This window comes from Homalodisca vitripennis, chromosome 1, assembly GCF_021130785.1.
Source record: "Homalodisca vitripennis isolate AUS2020 chromosome 1, UT_GWSS_2.1, whole genome shotgun sequence".
NCBI lineage: Eukaryota > Metazoa > Arthropoda > Insecta > Hemiptera > Cicadellidae > Homalodisca > Homalodisca vitripennis.
The window spans coordinates 58,302,587-58,325,228 of NC_060207.1; the positions used below are offsets into that span (position 1 = coordinate 58,302,587).

Consider the following 22,642-nt stretch of genomic DNA (forward strand, 5'->3'; position numbering starts at 1 on the left):
ATTTGTTATGACTTAAAAATTCCTTTAAATGTAGTTTCTAGATTTTGGATAGCACAGGGTGTTCAACTTAAAAAGAGGTCCAAAATCTGTGTAAATAACAATTTATTTATTGACAAGCACTTAACATTTATTAACATTGTATTGAATTACAACAAATGTTGAAAATGTCGTCCATCCATTTTATACACTTGTCAACACGTTCCTGGCAACTCTTCTTTGCTGTACTATGTCAATCTCATTAGTTGAATTGGTTATGTTTGTCTTCAATTCCTGTAAACTATTAGGATTACCCGTGTAAACAATTTCTTTTAAGTACCTCCACAAAAAGAAGTCAAGACCAGACAGATCAGGGGATCATGGTGACCACAATACTGTTGAAATTATTCTTGCATACAAATTCTGTAGCATCTACATACTAGAGCGAGCAGTTTGGCAACTGACGCCATCCTATTTTAACCAGGAGTAACTAGAGATGGAAATTGTCGATGTTTGGCGGCAACGCGTTGTGATGTTATTCTGCCAGCTGACAACAGGTTGCGACAACATATTATTTCAGCAACACTGTTGCCGACTGATCATTGCGAAATGGTCGGCCGTCTATCCATTGTGCAACGTTCTTTGAACAACGTTTTCCAGTGGCTGTTGCTTATAGAACATTATTGAAATACAATAAATTACGGTACTAAAACAAGGAATTTGTTACTATCATAACGTATTCGAATTTTATCATTTTAGCTTAGCCTCGTTACTATAATTTATTTTGAGATAGTTAAAAGTACAATTTGGAATAGTTAAGAACAAACTTTCAAAATTAATCTCACATTTTTATCAAATTCTTTATGTTATAATAAACAAATATTTTTAATACACAATCTTATTGGACCAATAAAGCATTGCAACATTTAATAAAACTCTTAACTATGGTTTTATTATATCTCTAAATATTAGACATTCATATAATTCCATCATTGAGAATTAATTATACAATTAAAAACTATTAATATGGATTTGAATTACGTATTAAAAAAATTAATTAGTACAAAATAACAAAAACAAATTATTTTCAGATTTTTAATTGTGTAAGCTTAAAAATGCACATATAGGCTAGTAGCTTTACTCAACTATTGAACACACATGTACACAGTTAAAATGAACAATTCATTTTTTGTATTAAACGTAATTGAACAATTAATTTTGTCTTTTAGGCCCTACATATAAATTACACTAAGACTTTGTAAAACTGATGTACAAGCCAATATTATCGAGCTGTAGATATATTTCTGGCAATTAAATGATAATGGTCGTACTACAACTCTGTTGTTCATTATAACCTCATTGCTCAAATAATAGCTGGAGTGTTTCGAATCTGCCGCTTTAGACTATTTCGAGGTCATTCTTACCGTTGCCGGCAACTAATAAAATGAATGTATTGTTTGTTGTCATCACGTTGCCAAAATAACAGGGAGTTCATTGCAACATGTCGCGGGGAGAACTGTTGCTGAGCAGCAACACCGTTGTTTATCCTGTTACGTAAAATAACACACACCTCTAGCAATAACGCTCACCCTGTTGCAATAAGACTACAAATGGTTGGATAATGTCTTGGCTGAGGGCAGCATTCACAGTTTAAAAAAATCGTTGCTGACACACACACAGAGATGTCGTCACTAAATAAGTTTCAATCACGAATACAAGTTCTTCAACGTTAAGCATTGTAACAAACAATACACTAATATACAACCTAATCTCACTTTGTTCAAACTTCAATGCTTCACCTTCACTGGTTCTGTGGTTCAATGGTTCAACTGCAATGTGCAATATGCGGGGAATAAACAGCCATCTCCACTCCAGCTCCAGTCCCGTTTCACACAAGTGTATGCATTTTCCAACAAAAAATTAATTTTGTACAACCTAATGAGCAATGGAGTCTCTTTTAAGTCGAACGCCCAGCATATTACATGGGAATGTAATCGTGTATGTACAGCCTAGCATTAGGGAAATAAATTTATGCAATATAAAAGTTATTATTCCACATGGTAATATATTAGTTTCACTCCTGAACAGAGTATATAGCTGTCCAGTATAATCGAAACATACATTTATTATTATAAATTAATTGTACTACATTTTAACTATACTAAAAACAAATTAAGTCATCAGGAATTAATTTTCGATCTCTCACACCCTATAATTACAGTTGTAAAGTTTGTCAACAAAACAACTAGCTGGAGCACCTCGGCTCAGTAGTGGACTTGTTACCAATCTCAGAAGAAGAAATATCCTTGAATCCTCCTGTCAACTGGTTAAGAGATAATTCCAAGTTAAGATAATCTCAATTTATCTGATTTAGTACTGAGCTCATGAGGCTGATATTTGGTTTGTGGCTCATTTTAGCTTTGAACTAATGATAGATGCAATCTACAAAATCTCAATCTCGTGAACCACCCACAAGTTGTATTAGAGCAGTTGCTGTTTATCTCCCTTTAAAAAAATAACAATGATTTGTACACAGGTTATTTTGCTTAAGGTAGAGTAAAGGATATTATAAGATAATTTTTTCTATGACTTTTTGAAGAAAAGTGGTCAGTAACTATTTCTTTTTGTAGCAGGTTCCTTTTTCCACTTCAGATACATTATAGCATTATTTTAAATTGAGCTGGAAAAAATTCCTTGCTGCAATAATTTATTTATTATAACTTTTCAATAAAAATAAACAATCAGTTCTATTTTACGTTTTTGTTAGCTAGCTTCGCAATTATGTCATCTTTCTCTATTGATAATTTAGGATTTGTTAGGACTATAGGTTTAAAAATGTTTATAGTTTTCTGTGCTATAAAATAAAATTGTAATTTTGTACACTTTTTTACTGTGATAGTGATGTAATGTTAAATTAATATATTTAATGAAAGTCCTTTATTGAGATCGTAACAAGTTTACAAACTGCTCTCTCATGTGTAATAAACACTCATCAGGTAACATGATATAACTAAAAATTCTTATACATTGATTTGAAGTCTTCAGACATTTGAAGGACGTAATATAACTAAAAATTCTTATACATTGACTTGAATTTCTCAGATGTTTGTAGCCAGTTATCTTTGGAGTAGGTAGAGTGTTTGGCATCGAACACATGAAATGTGTAGGCATGTCTGGACTTGTCGGACCTGTTGTGATCACTCCTATGGACAACTTGACCGTGGATTATAATACATGCACCTGAACAAAATGACATTATCAGTATACTCTTAAAAAATTGTATCAATTTGTACAGTTTCCTGAAAGTCTTTTTAAAAGATTAGACGTTAGAACTTGATTTAAAATTATAATAGTCTAATTCTGTTGAATTCATTTCATGTTTAGGCTAAAGAATGACTGATTTAAAAAATACATAGCAAGATTGTTTTAGACTTTTTAATATTTTTGTTATTTTTACTCATTACAAGAAAACTTAATCTTGGTATTTGCATACTGTCCTCTTTTTCAGGTAAATAAAAAGTTAAACAGGAATACATTAGAGAAATTAATCAAAACAAAGCAATATGTCCTTCAAAAGACACAACAAATAAGTTGAGAATACCAAAATTAGTATTATTAACAAGTACAACATTGTGTGCATTCTCTGACATATCATGTGAAGATGATTCATATATAACTAGAATTTTTTAAAGTGGTAATCATCATTTACTAGCAGAGTAAATGCAATTATGAGCGCACCTTATACAGTATTTCTATATTATCTCCTCTTATACAGACACATTGTCCAAATCGAATCAGATGTTTTTAATGTAGGCTAATAAATTTAATGTAAATGATTCAAAGTTCTTCAAAACTAATCATATTACAGTGTGTAATAAAATGCATTACTATCATTGATAAATGATAACAAGATAAGATTGAAAACTTTAGAAATGAAACAAGCAAGAGGTGGCAGGTAGTCACAAGCCCCTGGGCAGCAAAACTTCAAATACGCCACTGCCTTTGATCTCTTGAATTACTTATAAGTAGGCTTTACTGCTATGATGTGAGAGGTAGTAAGTTAAATTGTTAGTATCTAGTTTGAAAAATCTAAAACAAATGGTTGTTCAGGGTCCTAATTCGTCTATTATAAAAAAGATCAATGTCACAAGGTTTGGTTTTAGGTCCTTTTTTGTTTGTCATTACAATTAATGATTTTGCTTTCAATTTAGCCTATGTGTCAGTCTTGTTTCCTGATGATACTATTCTTCTAAATCATCATAGTACATTTAATGGTTTAATAAAACGAGAAAATACAATGAATGTAGTAATTACTGAGTAGTTTCAGGCTAATAGGCTTGTTGTAAATATTAGCAAAACAGAAAATATAATCTTTTCAAAGGGCAACACTATTTACAACTGTTTTAAGTCTGTACAATTACTAGGAATCTTCTTAGACAGTAGATTAAGCTGGAAAAGTCATGTAAATAGTCTGTAATAAATTAGCAAGAGTAATTTCCCTATTGTGTAAATAGGAACTCTACATCACAGAAGAAATGGTAATAAACTCCTACTATGCCTTTTACATACCCAATTAGTCTATGGAATTAGTTGTAGGGTTATAGTTACCATTCAAAAAGAGTGTTTGTCTGCCAAAAGCAACAAAAGTAGTCATATCTCTATGAGAGTAATAAATTACTAAAAAGAGGATGGATTGTAAATATAAATAGATTTAAAAGAGTTGTAAGAACATAGATTAAAATTAAAGTGTTTTACTCTGTAACTGAAAATTTGGCCTGTGATGATATTAGTTATTTAAGTTTTTAATTTTATCTTGTTAGGTTTGAATCAACATTATTTTTTTTTTACTTTTGTCTTATGTTATAAAGTTTTAACCACCTAACTTACATATTTTATTATATTAATATTCATATTATATGTTACACCGTTCATTCGTTTTTAATTTCATATGTTCTTTATTTCTTGTTCAATGTGTGTTTTTGATTTTTCATAAAATCATAAAATGCTTTTATTATTACTTCAATATTTTTCTATAACTACACTCTATTTATCTATGATAGTAATTTTGTAAGTTTTCAGATCTTTTGCAGCGATTCTATTAATTTAAAACAAGTCCATGGTGCTGATTTTTTAAAGACTTATTATTTATTTAAATTAAATTATCCCATTTCTAGATTTTAAATGTTTGTATGAACTTTTCTGTGCCTATTTTAATTTGCAGGATTTTGCATAATGTATATCATTGAATTTGTAATTATTAGAATAGTTTTTTCATGACTTTTAATCCACCTCAACATTTAGTTTGATTGTGTATGGCTTGCATGGACCTGTAATGACTTGCACAAACCCGCAACAGTTTTTATGAAGTTTGTTTTAGGCTTTTTTTTGGACTGTAATAGCTTACCACACAATTTTGAATTACTGTTTGGTCAAGGGAAAAATTCATTCGGGATTTGAAGGATATATTGGTGGAGGTTAGGTAATTTTATAGTTACGCCAATATAGTTCAAAGCTGGTACCAACAGTTCATCGTCCAACTCGTAACGCCAAAGGTAATATATAGTTTTATAAACTCATTTCTCAATAATTGGCAAATCCATTCAGTTTTGGTTTTAATATCAAAATTGAATTTGATGATTTCAACTAAGGATTTTTTTCAGGTTTCATCTATGTGTGTTAATTAATTACTCAAGTTGAAATATCAAATTGAAATTTTGCAAGTTCAATGATCTTATTAGTGTACTTCTTAGATAAAAGTTTTGAAATAATATCATTTACAGAAATAAAATGGGAGCCATTTATCATTTTCTAAGCCTAACAAATTTAAGACGAATGATTTTATTACAAAATAAAAGAATGATAAAAAATGGCCCTTTTCAATAGAACAATTTTAGTACTATGTTGAATGTTCTAAGACAAGTAGCTCAGTTCTTTTTTGAATTCAAGGTATTCAATGTTTTTGAAGTCATTCAATATGTTTTATTATTAGTTGTGGAAACCCACTTCTCTGGGTGCAATCCTTGGCACTCTGATTGAGGAATTAGAAAAATTAGAAAACAGTACTTGGGAAGAAAATTAACGCACATTCCCGGTAGCTGTTATTACAGACTAAGCGGTCCTTGGAAAGTGATACATTTATAAGCGTTTTGGGAAATTTATCACACATTGTAGTTCTCAATAAACATTGCACCGCTCAGTATCTTGTGTTAAATTTGTAAATTATAGCTAACCTCCCAGTCACAAAACCAATTGGTTGAGTTAATTGCACGGTTTCCAGTTCAGTTATGGTCAACAGAAATGATTCCTAAAATGCATACATTCAGAGCTCGAGGTAGTTTACTTGCTCCTGAGTTTCTAATTTCATAAGGTATTGGATTCAGCGTTAGTTGTAGATGTATAAATTTCACAAAATTACGCATAGTTTGAGCTTATGTTCTTTGTTAGTTAAATAAGATTTAATTAAGATTTTTATTAGTTTAATTATGTTTATCATTGAAAATAATGATCACAAAATATTTTCAAACCATATTTTATATGAAATACTCATTTATCACCATAAAAACGAAACAAAACATAAATAAATCATATAATTTTCCAATACTTACTTCCATAAAATGTTATTAACATAATCAATTTTGTATGTCACAAATTAATATACTATTTTTAATATAGCAAATTAGGAAAAGACTTTTTTGCAATGTACTAACCTTTACTGACAGGCACAGCATGGAACGCAGAATTGGGATATATCTGAGGAGGGGCATCGTATACAAAGAGGTCTGGTGAGTCAGAGTCAGGATTACGGACAAACCTTCGATGTACACCACTACGATGGGAACCTCGCACAAACCACAGACAGCCATTCTCCAGAGTTGCATCCTCGAGAGCTATCCAGAACCCCACTGTCGTCATAGGCACTGTGTGAATGAATGAGGCATCTTGATGGGCCACCACTGTAACAAAACATTTACGAACATAAGGAATCGATTTTAATTCAATGTTCACTAGCTGGTGTCTTCTCACTGATTTCCATTATATCAAGGTATAACCATCATTAAACTCACCACTCACTGACGGAGAATGAAAAGTCTAATAAAATAATTGATGACACATCCTATAAGTTTATTTGACCATTTTAAAACTCTTTCTCTTCCACAGTTTAAATTTTCTTTATCTTATAAACCAATTAAATTTGTTCAACAGTTTTTTTAGGGTAACAAAGGTCAAAGTCTACCTACTTCAAATATCCTGTCACAACAGAATCTGCTGTAAAATGAATCTTCGAAATTTATTAAATAAACCAAGTTTTTTAAGTTACCACCTCGAGAGAAAAATTCCATTCGAGTTTTTCTTTGATTTGTTATTATATAGGAAAACCCAGACAACATGCTAAGATCATAGTTAAAGTTCATCGCCTTACATCAACATTATATCGAGCTTCTAAGAAGTCATTATCATATAAATAAGAACAATTTATATAGTGTTCAGTTTGGAGCTAAATTTTAAAAGAAAACATATTACTTCATGACAGAACCCAATCCAACTCTTTACATAATTTTTGTATTGTTCTAAGATGTCAATGACTCTGTTAAAAAATGAATGTTCATATTGATAATGAATGTTAATCAAATTTTGAGAGAGTGGAAAAATATATAGTGTCACCAGTGAAGGTGTTGACTTAGGATTGACATATTTGGTGGTTTTATTCAATCAAATCCCATTTTAATGAAAATTGTGATAAATTACACTTTTTTGGCATGACAGTTGTTTGTGAATTATAATAATTTTAGAGAAAGTTGAATTAATAGCCCCACATTGTATGCCATTTGTTGAATATAATAGTAAAATTAGAAAAGGAGTTTAATGAATTTATAATTTAGTGCAAATTCGTTAGGTATAATATCTGTAAAAGTTCAGTCATAATTTTTAAAGACAATACAATAGGTTTCAGTTTTAGGCCCCAATGTGGTACTGCAATCTGATGAAAGTTATGATAATACAATTTTGCCACAAATTTATTGATCTTATTCTCCGCAACAAACCTTCACTGCCAACTCCAGGGTTCTTGTATATATACATGCTCTGTACAACCAAAGGATCCTCCATGCCCAGCTGATAGCAAGCCTCCTTTACCCTCTCACAGAATGTCACCCTGCGGAATGTAGGGTGCAACCAGTGGAGAGCGTGTCCGACCTTGTTCAAAGAGACTGACTGATCCACCAGCAGATTCCCATCTTCGTCCACAGCTCCCGCCTCAAAGAAATAACTGATCTTGTCTCCACTCTCTAAGAAATATTTTTCCTTGCTCTGAAATTAAAATCAATTCAGTCGTATGCAATTTGTACAACAATATTATTTTGATCACACCTTATTGATCACACAAATAAGACTGATAGGGATTTTGTTTTATGGTTCTCCATATGGCAATTTTTATTTTTGATTGTGGTCATAAGTGTGTTTTTGCTTGCCAAATGTATAGATTAGTTACCTTAATGCCGATACAAATATTCTTTGTGAACAACCTTGCAATTTATATAAACACATGATTTTGACAAGAAAATACAGGCATATTTTCACATGAATATTTTTTAGAAGCAAACTGGCACATTATTGTTACTAGTCAAATATATTGACCAACTGCAATATTTGGTACAAATGTTTCTTGTAATCATGCTGGCGAATTTTAAATAGACATATGTTTTTGATTTGCTAAATGTATGGACCAATTACCATATTTTTGACACAAGTGTGTATGATTAACACCAGAGGTCTGCTATTCAGAGAACTACTAGAAAAATCAGGTTTTATTAGTGATAACAGTAAGATACCAATTTTTATTGGTAACTAAAAAAAGTACTTAAAAAAATACCTTACACTGAATATTTATGATTAGCCAAGTATCATAGACACAAAAGTTCTGCTAATACACAAAAGCTAAAAAAATAAGTACATTCAGTCTTAATTTTTTGTATATATTGTTTATTATTAATTTATTTTATGACACCAGCATTTTCAAAAGGTTCTACATTGATGTAAGTAAATTAAATTAATGTTTAATTTTTATTTTAACACACAAATTATATTAGTTATATAGTCACTTTATTGGGTAAAAATATAAAACAACTACGGTGGGTAATGAGGCAACTGAAGCTTTCTATCACAATCCTTTGTGCTTACTTTTGAAATGTAAAGGTCAAAAGTTCTCTTTGATAGTTTGTTGAGAAATAACTGATAAGCTCACCAATGTGTGCCAGCCACTAATGATAGAATAATACACTATAAGAGTGTATTTGCCTTTAGAAATGTGCTCAGTTCATATTCCAGTAAAAATAACAATTGACATGTTATATTGTTGTAATATAATAAAAATGTAATATAAACTAAATATAAAAATCAATTTGTACTGTGTTCCAGTTATTGCAAATTTCAACTAACACCCTACACTACAAAGCTGCACCGTAATACAACAGATTACTCATAGAGCATTGGAGCCAAACAATGAATGAGCAGATCTGTTATTCTTTTATGTATCTACATCTGAAAATAGATCCTACACAACATGCAACTTTCTTGTTTCAGATTTTATCTAGTATGTGTTATTATATTGTTTTATGTGCAATAATTAAATAAGAAAGTGATTTCAAGTAGTTCATGTTTATAAATATACATATCAAAGCTCTAGTCAGGTGCAGTTACAATAAAAAAGCATTGTGTTATATAGTTTTGTTTTTTTGTTTTTTTTTTTTTTTTGTCTAAAGGCCTGCTTTGGGAAAGTCTCACAAAACCTTGATGTACACTGTTTTTGTTAATTTAGATTTCCAGGTTTTGGTTTAAAACAAAGATTACTCGGTCATTGTGGTTGCCTGTAAAACAGTGGTTATATTAATGGGATTAAATACATTTAAATATACAGTGACTCATATTGTTATATAGTTGTTATGCTATTTTTATAGCAAAAAAATATTACTTATTACATACAGACTAAAAAAACTTAAAGATATACTAAATAACTAGGTACTTTATTTATGAAAATATGGGTATTAAGATAGCAAGGAAGAGAAAAAAGTTGCAGTTTCAGTTAACATATTAATTTCTTTATTTTAATGTTTGTTTATCAAGCAGCAGTTTTTTTCTTGTAATAATTAGAATAACTATGGATTAATGCAAAACAATGTGTATTATGATTTGAAAAATGTTAAATAATTTAATAATAATAAAATAATCCACAGTATATGATATCAACTTGCTTGAAGAAAATGTCTGTATAAACACGCATTTGTTTACTTTGTACTGTATAACACAACAAAACAGTGTCCTTTTATTAGTAAAAATATGTAACTGTAATTTTGTGGTGTACACATTAGCAGTTTTTCACTACTAATACCTAGTTTTGCTAAAGTGCATTCAAAATTATTCCCTCTTTTAAAAATTAGCATTTAATTTTGAAAGGAAAATAATTTTCTCCCACAGTTTCAAACAAATTACCTGTGGTGTCTGAGTGGTACTAAAAACACATTTGCGACATTCTGTTGGTACTTCTTGTGCCAACTTCTCTCCGGCTAGCTTTAGCTCATTCACTTCCTGCTCAGTGAGGAAATCTTCCAACACCACAAAACCGTCCTGCTGAAACTACCAAATATTTTGCATTAGATTACTGAATTGAAAATCTACCATTGCAATCCAAATATTAAATACCCTTAGTTCTTAGGCATATATATGCAACTGGAATCATAATATTATTGTCATTTAGTTTTCCAGTTCTCAGTGTCAAACCAAGAGTTTAAGTGTGAAAGCAATGTTTGAACATGGTGTGAACTGGAAAAATGAAATGTTACTTTCAAATATTAAATAATCTCAAATAAATTTAACAAATTAACTGTGCATAACTCATAATATTTATTTACTAAAGTTGACAAAATATTTTTACATGTTGAAGGTAAATTTACAGTTGTCTCAATCAAAATAATATCAATGGTTAGTTTTAAATTATGGTAGAAAAAGCAATTAACTGGCTTTAATTTAATTACTGATTAATGAAAAGGTTGTTAATTCACAGCACAGTATTTGTTATTCACAATAAACATTAACATGTTACTTAATTTAAAAATAAACACTCTAATAATTATTGAATTTTATTTATATTTATTTGAATTTTAAAGCATGTCTGAAATATCAACAAGAAGTAAGATCGGCCATGGCAAAACATGTACTTTATACTGGACACTGCTTTTCACAATTAAAATTTATTAAAGAAATCCAAAATAAAAAATTCCTGGATGCTTACGAAACGATTTATATACAGAACAAATATTATTTAGTAAATAATAACCCTGGGCTTTTCCAAAATTCACCGTTACTGCCTTTAATATAATTAAATGTGAATTTTTACATACATAGTAGACACACTTCCTGGTCTTTAAAATTTCATCTCCTTGTATTTTTAATGACATGTGTTTTAATTTAAGTAAATTGTTTGTATTATTACTTTAACCACTTTTATTTCATTTATGTGGGTCTGATGATGTGTTACCTGAACAAAAATGAAATTCAATAATTATTGCAGTGTTTGTTTTTAAATTAAGTATTATATTCCAATAACAAGAAGCTGGTAGAATGTACTATTAACATGTTGTCAATACAAATATGAGACAAAACATGAAGAAGAAATTGTTAGTGTTTTATACATTTCTCAATTTTCATAAAACTGTTACTACATATTCTCATCTTAAAACAAGTTAATGTTACCTTTCAGAACTTTATATTTCACATTTGCAGGACTGAGCTAAGAAACATTATGCAGTTTTAAATAATCTACAAGAAAGGAATTATGTGTTAAACATCTCCTAGCTTTTAAGAAAATATTACTATATGTAGTTTTCTGATATAATGATTGTAATAATGTAACTTTGATTCTGGTGATGAGTTATTTTGAGTACCTATTTGAATTTGTCCTTACCATGTCTCTGTTAGCATTTAGTTGCAGTAAAGATTCATCCTTTTTCAAAGAAAAATATAACAAAAATTCCTATTAATTTAATAGATAACAGCTCATGGTTCAATGGAAAACAAAATCAAAGACTTGTTTCTATAAATTTTCCTCTGTTCAACACCTAGTATGTTCTATGGTGGATAATTAGGCTGTTTATAGTCTATTGGAATGTGGTATTTCAAGCCACAAAAATATGCACAGAATGTATCAACAACAAAGAGTTTATTCAGTTGCGCTCATCAATATTCACTGAGTGTAAACAAACATATGAGGTATGAATAACAATTCGTCTATCCAAACAATTTGAAATCCCCTTTACTTACAATAAATGTGTCTAGTAATGTAATACTATGTTACTGCTTCCCTGATTAATACTACAAAAATACAGGATCAGCAACAAGAAAGTAACAAAGGAACATAATCAACTTTATTTTTCCACAACCCTGTTTTAAATGCAATTTGTGAATGAATATACCTACCAAAATAAGTAACTTAACTCACTAGAATAAGAAAATATAGTTTTTGTAGAGGTATTTTTTGTACTATGACAATTAGTTTGTCATGTGCTGTGGGCAGACATTTATTGATTGGGAAAATGTGTAATAGTGACAGGTACTCCAAATTTGAATGCCTCTGTAACATTATTTAACATTACGATCTATGAACTACTGTGCCGATTAAGTAAAAGTGATATTTAGATAAATCTATGGATGTATATAAACTTGTTTCGTAACGCAATTTAGCAACTTTTACTGATATAATTTTATTAAAAACTTATATTGTTCATAAAATTTAATACTAAGATTTTAAACTACCATTTTAGGTAAATTTTGTATATAAATTTTAGGAAAATTGTTCTATCACACAGTAGTAACATTTTTGGTAACTTACCTAATGACATTATAATGTATCAAATGTCAACACTGTTTTAAATTTTTTATGAATAAAAACTTTCTAAATTGCACATTCAGAAGACATACAACAAATTATTTTGATAATTATGTGCTATTGAGTTACTTTCTTGTATTGATGTTCTGAAACAATGGATGAAGTATTTATTTTCCAGTGTCATAAATAAAGAAAATTAATACTTCAAAGTAAGGCTGTAACTTTTAAATCCTTATAAAGTGACATGGCATTGAATGAAAAATTAATTTAATATTGTTTTATATATATGTACGTTTTACATTAAACAACAAAAATTACATTCCTAGAAGTTTGTCTACAGTATGAAACAGATTATACATTTTAACGTGTAAACAGAATTTTGGAAAAGTATTAATTTATATTTCATTCACACTATTCTGTAGATTAGTCGTTAATTAGGGGGTCTTTGTCATAAACTAGAATTAATTATTTATTTGTGTCTTCTTACAAAAGTTTCTTTAGTTTTATTCTTTAGATTTAGAGTGGAGAACAATAATGTTTATGTCAATACAATATAACTAAGTAAGTCAAATGGCCTTATTCCTTGATGAACTCGTAAGAATATTGTTGTGCTCATTAAATTTCGGTTTGTTAGGCAAATTGCGTTATAACCTTGTTTAGTAGCCGCTACCATATTAGGCTAAGTGCGATTAAATGACCAACCTGAGAAGAGATTGCAGAGCGCATTGTTGATCAGCTGTTCTTGCGACATCCACTGAGTCACTGACTGCCTGACTACTGGACGGTAAAGAACGGAGCGGAGACATACCAGCTGTCAAACCTCCCTCCCCTCTCTTTCCCCCTCCACCACATGTACACCTCACAGCAACGCATGCATACCTCCCACACAGTTCAAGATCAACAATCTAAAAATACATCTTACTTGTTTTTCCACAAAGTGATATTTGGAGGGCAGTTTGTCACTCCGAGATAGATGATTACAGATGTCAAAAATTAGAACGTCTACGAGTAAACGCAAGTCAGTCCGTGCTAATTTTGCAAAAGGAAGTACTTAAAATTTTCTATACCGAAATTAGATTTACTTCAATGCATTGCATGTATTAATATTACGAGTTAATCAGCACAGTATTGAACGAGTGGGAAACTTTACAGCATACGAGTGTTTGTATTGGGGAAGTGCAGGGCCAGAGACAGAAGCAAATTTCCGTTGTTGGAATTTGAAATTTGCGTCCTGTAGGCATCTTCTTATACGGGTTGTAACTATACGTACCGGTCAAAATAGTTTCCAAACTTGGTTTTTGGAATAAGGATTGATTTAATCTGGACACCATAGTTCTATTTCCGGGAAGCAACAAACAAACTTTATTGTTTTCAAATTATTTTCTGGAACCTTTTAAAATCAGGGTGGTTATACTTTTCACTCTTAATTTTTACTGATTACTGTTTATACTTCTTGAGCATAGCTCATTTTTGTAGACAAAAAATGAATAAATAAATCTGTTTGAATTTGTTATACAAAAGGTTGTATCCGTATGAAAAATACTGTACAACTTTTTTATTTTGATACGAATTACTTTTAAGAATATTTGCTCTCATGCAAATGAAATAATTAATAATAGGAAAACTCTGTTATTATTAATGAAGTTTTATAATCAAATTAAATTTCACAATTTGGTTTCTAACATCTTATATTACAATACTCTGGAGAAGGCTTCTGTGAATATGAGTGTCTTAGCAAATACAAAAGTAAATATTTTAATGTATAGGTATTCGAAACTAAAAGTGAGTATAAAAGTTTGTGGAATCCACATCTATTAACTTAAAATATTATGTGGTGAAGGGTGGGGTAGATTTACTTCTTCCTTGGTTTTCAGTACCTATTATGTATTAGAGGTAAAAATGTGGCCCTGAGCTTCGTAAGTGGTTAAAGTTTAGGGACACATTTTCGAAAAATCCTATAGACCTCAGATTGGTTGGTTGCGTAATAAAACAAAAACAAGTTTCTTCTACGATTATAAATCCCCGTCGTCACCTAGTAACTCGAATGACGGCATGCCCCTTCCTGTTGCGCTGCTATGAATATCATGCACTGACAAATTTACACTCACTAATGTTACAGGAATAGCGATTATATACGAAAATAGCTCTGTATTTGGATTCAGCTGTAATTAAAATATATAATCTCATTCTCAAACCATGTTAGATATAGACCAAGAAGACTGGATGATGTCGGATATAACTCTTGGTCTAATTTTATTCATACTAAATTTCTACGAGTATTATATTCTATTAACGTGTTTATAATAAAAATGAAAGGGGTTATGGTAGATTATTAAGTTAATTATTCAAAATTGCAGCGACTACGGGGGGGGGGAGGGGGGGCAAAAGGGCCGTAAAAACCTCAACCGGCCAATCGCTTTATACAATCGCTGTCAATGATTCGTACTGTAGGCTACCAATTCTCAGTTTATGTGTTTCATCTTGTATTTCTAAACTCGTACGAGACAACAGACAAAGAAAACTACCGAACTGAAGGCGGTAGTTCATTGATGTTTGCCCACACAGTCAGGAGTTCCACTCATCAACAGCTTGCCAAATAAAATTATAAATTCGCCTACGCTGACAGCATTTAAAACTAGTTTGAACGTTTGCAATATAAATGTACTTTTTGTCTCCGCAATAAAGATTTGACTATTGACGGCAACTCACAGCGATAGGTCTTGGCGCGATTTAGAGCAGTTTCAAAACGCCAACGAAACGTAGTTAAAAGCTGTTGGCTGTGACAGCAAAATCAAGGAACCCTTTTATACGGCCAATGCCAAAAGCCCAAGTTTCGGCGTTCTACTATGACTCAAGTTCACCTTCCCCGCCTCATTCAGCACTGAAACATCAATAAGAATAATTTTTATTTTTTATAATGCTTCGCTGTTTAGTGGTTTAAGGCGACGGAGAAGAGACTGAAGGGTGGCAAGACAATTAGTTTCTTCCATCTCGAGTACCAGGTTTCTATCCAGTCAGTTTTATTTAATGCTACTGCACTCAAAACTTAGGGAAGACGTCTGAATTAAAACAAAATTATTACCTAATGTCCGAAAAATCATTCTACGAACAAGTATGTAATACTAACTTGTTTCTTGATTCCACAACATAGTACTACACTCTACTTCTATTATAAGCCGTTCAAATTTTAAGTCGCTCTTTATTAACAGGTAATAACGTCAGAAATGAAATGGAAAAAACACCTGTACTCAAGGAGAGTTGAGGCGTAAGAACCGGCAACAGACGCACACGTGGCGCGGATTGACGTTAAACGCTGAAATAGGCAACTCTGTGTAAAAGCACTGATGTTCACCCATTGTTTGCAACTCCATAAGTCCAACTAGCAAGCAATCGGCGATAGAGAGCTAAAAGTTGAGTTCAGCGTTTTGTGGCCTGTGTGAAACTGACCTAAGTAGGTTATTGAACCACATTATGGAGCGGTTCACACGAGCGAGCACAACGATCGCAAACAACTACTCACCACTACACGATCGCAGCCGACAGCGGCGACGTATGTTAGTCACTGAGATACGTCAACCTAAAGACACTCCATGTCTGCTCCTATAACAAGATTCCCAAATGTGGGAGCAATGGAGGGATCCAGAGGGGCTGCTGTTCGATCGCCGATAGTGGCGGAAGCTTCACGCTTCTTGAAAATGTGAATGCCGGTGCGTATGACATAGAACTGTTTGTAGAAGAAATTATAAACAATCCAACCATCTTACGTCTGTCATCTAAAATAAATATTCGTATTATATTATTTTTATATAAGCATAAAATGTTACATATCATACAAAACTGATTATGCAATACTAAAATGTAGAACATTACTAAATACAAAATTGATATATATATATATATATATATATATATATATATATAAAAAACAGGAAATTGTATATTAATTCATCCAGTGGTCAAGTAGAATCGTAATTCATTCCTAAAAATTTATAAAGGTGAATGTTAAAACAACAAATTTTCATAAAATACAAAAAAATGGGGCTCGTAGTTCATGATTGAATATTTGTGTACGCTGTATATTATTTTCTTTCTTACGTCCCAAGTAGGCTATTTAACATTTATAATTACAAAATTTTATTAGATATTAAATCAGATTATGTATCGAATCAAATGTAGGAGAAATTCATTTACTTATTTACATGCAAAGCTAGAATAAAGCAAGAAGTTTATATTTCAGTAATATTTTCACACCAAATACAATAACTTTTTATTACGCGAAATTGGTATTTAGATGTATTTTTGACACACTCCCTTTAGTAGTATAACTAAATCATTATTAAATGCACATTCCTTGTCATGCAAAACTTATTAGCACTGGTGAGAAAAGTAAAATATAATAAATTTTCAGATAGACAATTATTCATGAATATGAACATTATTTTATAAGGTAAATCTCTCCAATTTTAAGTGCCTAAAACAAGCAAATAAAATAATTCAAAGTCTCGATTTAGTAGTTAGTCTACAGATATATGAAATATTGCAAAAAAACTATTAAATGTATTAGTTACATTTTAGTACAAAAAGTACGTTATTTATTTATGCGTTATTCAGTGTATGGACTCCTCTCCAACCGAATCCACCAAGATTCATATTTGGAGAAAGATTCAGCGCTCGTGAGGTTCGGCGATCGACTGCGACGACTAGTAGTCAGTGTGAACGGTTCAATGCTCCCCCAAACACTACTACTGCGACACGCCGCTGTCGGCTACGATAATCTAGTAGTGGTAGCGGTTGTTTGCGATCGTCGCTGCTGCACGCTGCGGTCGGCCAGCTCGCGATCGCTCGAGTGAATTGCTCGATTTAATCTGGTACATTAGTAAATCGCGACAAGACTGATCACTGCGATTAGGCTTGCGTAATTCTCGCTCACGTGTGAACTGGACCTTAAGACATAGTCACGGTGACGACGCATGCTGATTCATTTAATAGCAAGTTGTAGAGATTTTCACGTTTGGTACATTAAATTCACGGCACATTTAAGAGGGGTTTACGGTAAAAAAAGTCTCGGCTTATTCACGTGTTTCACGATCAGGTGGGAACCCTAAATATATTATGGTGTCAAATTTGAGTTTTTTTGTCTCGACGAAGAAAATATATAGATCTCAGAAAACTACTTCACTCAAGAACGGTCTACTGTAGTTACGTCTATAGGAATCCTCTTTTGTTCTAAGATATTTCCAGTGTCATAGTTATTTTCCTTGTCACATGAAGAAAACATACATATATTTTAGGACGAAGAACAGGAGTTACTATCAGTCAAATTTTTATTATGAAACATAAATATAATTAAAATAGAGGTTAAACTAAATAAACATAGTCCTTATGTCATATTACAATGTTTACACAAAATAGTTGATTACATTTATTAGGCTCTTTCAATTCATATTACACAATTTTAGAGATCAAGAAGGGATGTTTTGCTGCTTTAGAGACATGTGGGGTGTAGCCCAATGGGATTTTCGAAATAAGAATGTCTATATTCATCCCAAGAACCCTAAGAATATCCATGTAAAATTTCAGTACAATAGGTTGAATAGTTTATACATGAAAACAAAACAAACAAAAAAAGGTACTTTCGTTTTTATAATATTATTAGGATTTTTTTAAGAATAAAAAAGACCAATCATTCTCAGTTTTTAATATTAGAGCAATAATTTGGGTAGTGCATTTAGTTTAGCCCGAAGTATATTATTTGGGATAATGCTCACATTCAGCCAAGAACTCCTTGGGGTGACACTGGTTTTGTAAGCATTTTGGGAACATATTATAGTAGCACACACCCAATATTTCTGTCGATCAGTCATGATTTCCTGAATCAGAGTTCACGAAGTATTTAGAAAAATGCTTTCATATGTTGCCAATAATTATACTTATAAAAAAAGAACAGGTTATAGGATAGTCTCATTTGCATAGCTAAACTTGAGGGAATTGATGTAATACTTTACAGTATTAAAGAGACAATGTCTGTTTTTTAATACTGTAATTTGTTTTGTCCCCGATAAGGAAACCTCGTCCAAAAATAGTGGCCTCTTGATAAGTACCCAAACAACATAAGTTTTACAGACAAAATAGTTGAGAAACAACAAAAAAACTCGTACTTATCGATAGTTTGGAACCTATTGAATACAGCTGTCTGGTTATTAGACCAAAATAATTTTGTACTATATAAAATATTATCGAAATACGAAACGTCAAAATTGGCGACGCTGGCACTTTATGTACCGTCAATATTAGTGACGCTGTGGAACTCAAAAGGTTAAATATTCCTTGCCAATCGGTTTTATATGCAGATAACACTAAATTAATTTAAACTATTCCTAGATTATTTACCTAATTAGTCTAGATGATCAGTCTTTAAATATTGCCCTTAATTGGTTTGAAATTACTAGTTTTGTAGTAAACAGCAATGAAACAGTAAAATTATTTTACTAGGTACATATCTTGTTAGTAAATTAAATTGGCATTGTCACACTTAACCAGTATGAAGAAAATTATCTAGAATAAATTAGCAAACATAAGAATCTTCAAAATGAAAAAGTTATTTTGCAGGCAATAAGACAGAAACTTAACACAACATACAAAGACTATCTGTGTGTTTTCACAGATGGTTCAAAAACAAAAGATGGCACGGGGTCTGCCTTTTATATTCCGCTTCTCAATATATCAGGTCAATACTCTTTAAACCCGTATTCGTCAAGTTATACAGCCGAACTAATAGCAATTTTAAAATGTATTGAATATATAAATAATTTAGACTTTAATGATTTTGTTATATTAACAGACTCGCAGGCAGCAGTAAGCGCTATATAAAACAGCTTCAAAGGTTTATCGAAACAAAATCTAATCTTCTCAATAATATTCATAATATTAGAATCGAAGAAAAATATTGTCCTGCAGTGGATTCCAAGTCATATAGGTATTTCAGGTAATGGAAAAGCTGACAAATTAGCAAAAGAGGCAATCAAAGATGGCACTAAAATAGAACAATTACATATATCCATAGATGATTTCAAAGCGTACCAAAAACAATTATACTTCTCAAACAGTAACGATCTGTTTATAGGAGTAGATAAAGCCCGATGGTATAAAGAGGTTGTTGAAACGATACCAAAATATACATGGTTCAAAAATGTTGGAATGAAAAGATGGGAAATAATCAACATTCTAAGATTAAGATTTGGTCACGCCAATATAAATAAAAACCGATATACTATTGGGCAGTATTTCACTCCACTATGTCTGAGATGTACTTTAGGTCATAGTGAAACTTTGGAACATATCTTTTTTACGTGCCCTGCATATGACCATGCTAGAAGCCAAGGTTTAAAATTAATAAAGAATAAGTATGGGATGAATGTTCAAAACTTAACTAAAATTCTCCAGTCAAACGATTTAGAGATTTTTAAAGAATTACTTCAATTTCTGAACTCAATTAAGAAATTTATTTAAAACAAAGTAACTATCTGCATATTGGTAACTTAAATGTAACCTGGATAAGGTGCTTCGACCTAGGAAGCCTGATGGACCCTTAGCGAGAAGATAACCTAGATCCTTACAAGAATCCTACGTCAAGAAACAAATAGTACATTGAGGCGGCATGGGATTTCCCGAAGCCTACTAGCCTAGAGCTAACAATTAGAGAAGAAAAAAAAATGTGAATTTAACATGTTTAATAACAGCTTACTTTGCATTTTTTTCATTCACATTTAAGGTATGGGATCACTCTATGGGGCAATAGTACATGTTCAAAGTCCTTGCTTGGCATAATATAACAATGAGAATCATAAAAAAAATACCAGAAAGATTCATGTAGATCTATTTTTATGGAATTACAAATATTGACTTTGCCAAGTTTGTATGTTTATTGTCGTGTAACTAATATACAAATAATGCTTAGTGATGTGAAAGTTGAAAAAATATTGCACCAATATTGCACTAGAAAAACTAGCTATTAGATTTCATACCAGCTAGTCTAAAAAACCAAGAGCAGCCATATTTATATGAAAATTAAACTTTTCAACCAACTCCCAGAGAAAAGCATAGTCTGTAGCCACAAACAAATTTCAGGTAGCCTTAGGGAAGTGGTTAAAAGAAATTTTTTTTATATTCTGTAGAAGAGTTCATGGCCTGTGATATGAGTAATCTTAACTTTTAGTGATATGTTAATTAATGTGTTTATCTTGTAGACTAGTTTTATATTGTCTTAAAATGTTATACCACTTATAAATTATTGTCAATTCTTTATATTCTTTTTTTACTTCACACTTTACGCTGACTTTGTTAATTGCATTATTAATGTATTAATAATTATGTATTAATAACAATAAAATATCAAGAATCCAGAGGTATTAACTATGGTGTAGTGGCAAATTTTCCAGTGTGGAAAAGTTAGATACATTTGAAAAATTATAAGGAAATTTCAATTTATATGATTTTCTAGAATACCTTCAATAGCTACGAGGTTAATATTGAATGTATCTAAGCTCACTGATAACACTGAGCCTTTAGGAGGTTTACATTAACTTATAATAAAAATTATAGGAAACATAAAATAAAGAAATAGTAATATTATTTTTATGGATTTAAATGACTTATTTTACAATACATTAATAAACGTTATTCAGAATTGTTATAAAGGTTCAACTAACTTTACTATCTCTTTCTTTAAATTAACCCTTTGAGTGCCGGAGCATCGCTGTCAACGATCCCGCATTATATGCAAGAAATGCCAGAATCGCTGTTAGCGACTTCTGCAGTAACGCTTATATTTTATATAGTATTTATCTATATTTATCTAAATTGGCTCAATTACTATACATACGAATTCCAAAGGCTTCAACGTAACTTTTGATGTAGGTTTTGTTGCATTTTGGTTATATTCTGATTTTTACGGCGGTTGTAAAGTGAGCGCATCAGTCGCGTTTAGAATCGGCCGCTACGCGGACGAGCCGGCACATGTTTTGTTTGCGCTGATGTTTATTTCACAAATGATATTGAAAGTTTATAAGTGTAAATGGGTTTGTAGTGTTAGTATCTCCAAATTTTTCCATTGTGTATGTTGTTCTAGTCTGTGTGTAAGTAGAACAATGACGGCCGCGAGTTACGGCGATCGTAAGCATCTAGTACTTTACTAAATACGTTTGTATAGTTTTTATGTTTTTGTGTTTATTCAGTGATATTTATAAACAATGAGTCGTAAAAACATTGCTGACATTGAAGACCTAGTATTTCAGGCATTAGATTTAAGCATTATCAGTGTAGACAATACACAGACTGTTAGGTTAGGTTAGAACATTTCTAGGTTTGTAGTGGTTCATATTTATTTTCCAAACTTTATTTATAAGTATAAAAAAAGTTTATATGTATTTTTTAAAAGAATTAAATGGAGTATAGGAAAGAGTTTTCCCGAGTCTTACTTGGATAGTTCTGTCTGACAAAAAGCCGTTTATGATGCAGCCATGTGACCACCAACACCCCAGGATATTAATTTATTTATAATACCCCTTCTCCATGCAGTGTCATAGGCTTTCGACAAGTCAAAGAAAACAGCAGCTTTAGTGTTTTCTTTACATAAAAGAATTTAGGATGGATGTCTCCAAACAAAACAGATGGTCAGCAGTAGACCTGCCCTGCCGAAATCCACACTGAGCAGCCGCCAGTAGATTGTTTTTTCCAAATACCACACAAGCCTTCCATTGAACATTCTTTCAAGGACTTTGCAGAGGCAAC

The 22,642-nt window shown here is 31.4% G+C and overlaps 1 protein-coding gene across 1 annotated transcript; it reads right to left on the reverse strand.

Annotated features, from left to right (window-relative positions):
* Positions 1 to 85: 85 nt before the first annotated feature.
* Positions 86 to 13,699, reverse strand: LOC124362259 (phytanoyl-CoA dioxygenase domain-containing protein 1). The gene is made up of 5 exons (XM_046816615.1): positions 13,556 to 13,699; positions 10,462 to 10,605; positions 8,019 to 8,283; positions 6,684 to 6,929; positions 86 to 3,216 (listed from the first exon to the last, which is right to left on the reverse strand). The coding sequence occupies exons 1-5, from the start codon at positions 13,577 to 13,579 to the stop codon at positions 3,044 to 3,046; spliced, it is 852 nt and encodes a 283-aa protein (XP_046672571.1). The 5' UTR covers positions 13,580 to 13,699; the 3' UTR covers positions 86 to 3,043.
* Between the last annotated feature and the right edge of the window lie 8,943 nt (positions 13,700 to 22,642).

What these genes read in the sequence shown, in the direction of transcription:
- LOC124362259 (XM_046816615.1), bottom strand. Translation starts at nt 13,579, where the DNA reads ATGCGCTCTGCAATCTCTTCTCAG. An exon ending in GCTCTGCAATCTCTTCTCAG is followed by an intron (nt 10,606 to 13,555) that starts GTTGGTCATTTA and finishes AATATTTGGTAG; the next exon opens with TTTCAGCAGGACGGTTTTGT. An exon ending in CCCTGGAGTTGGCAGTGAAG is followed by an intron (nt 6,930 to 8,018) that starts GTTTGTTGCGGA and finishes GTTTTGTTACAG; the next exon opens with TGGTGGCCCATCAAGATGCC.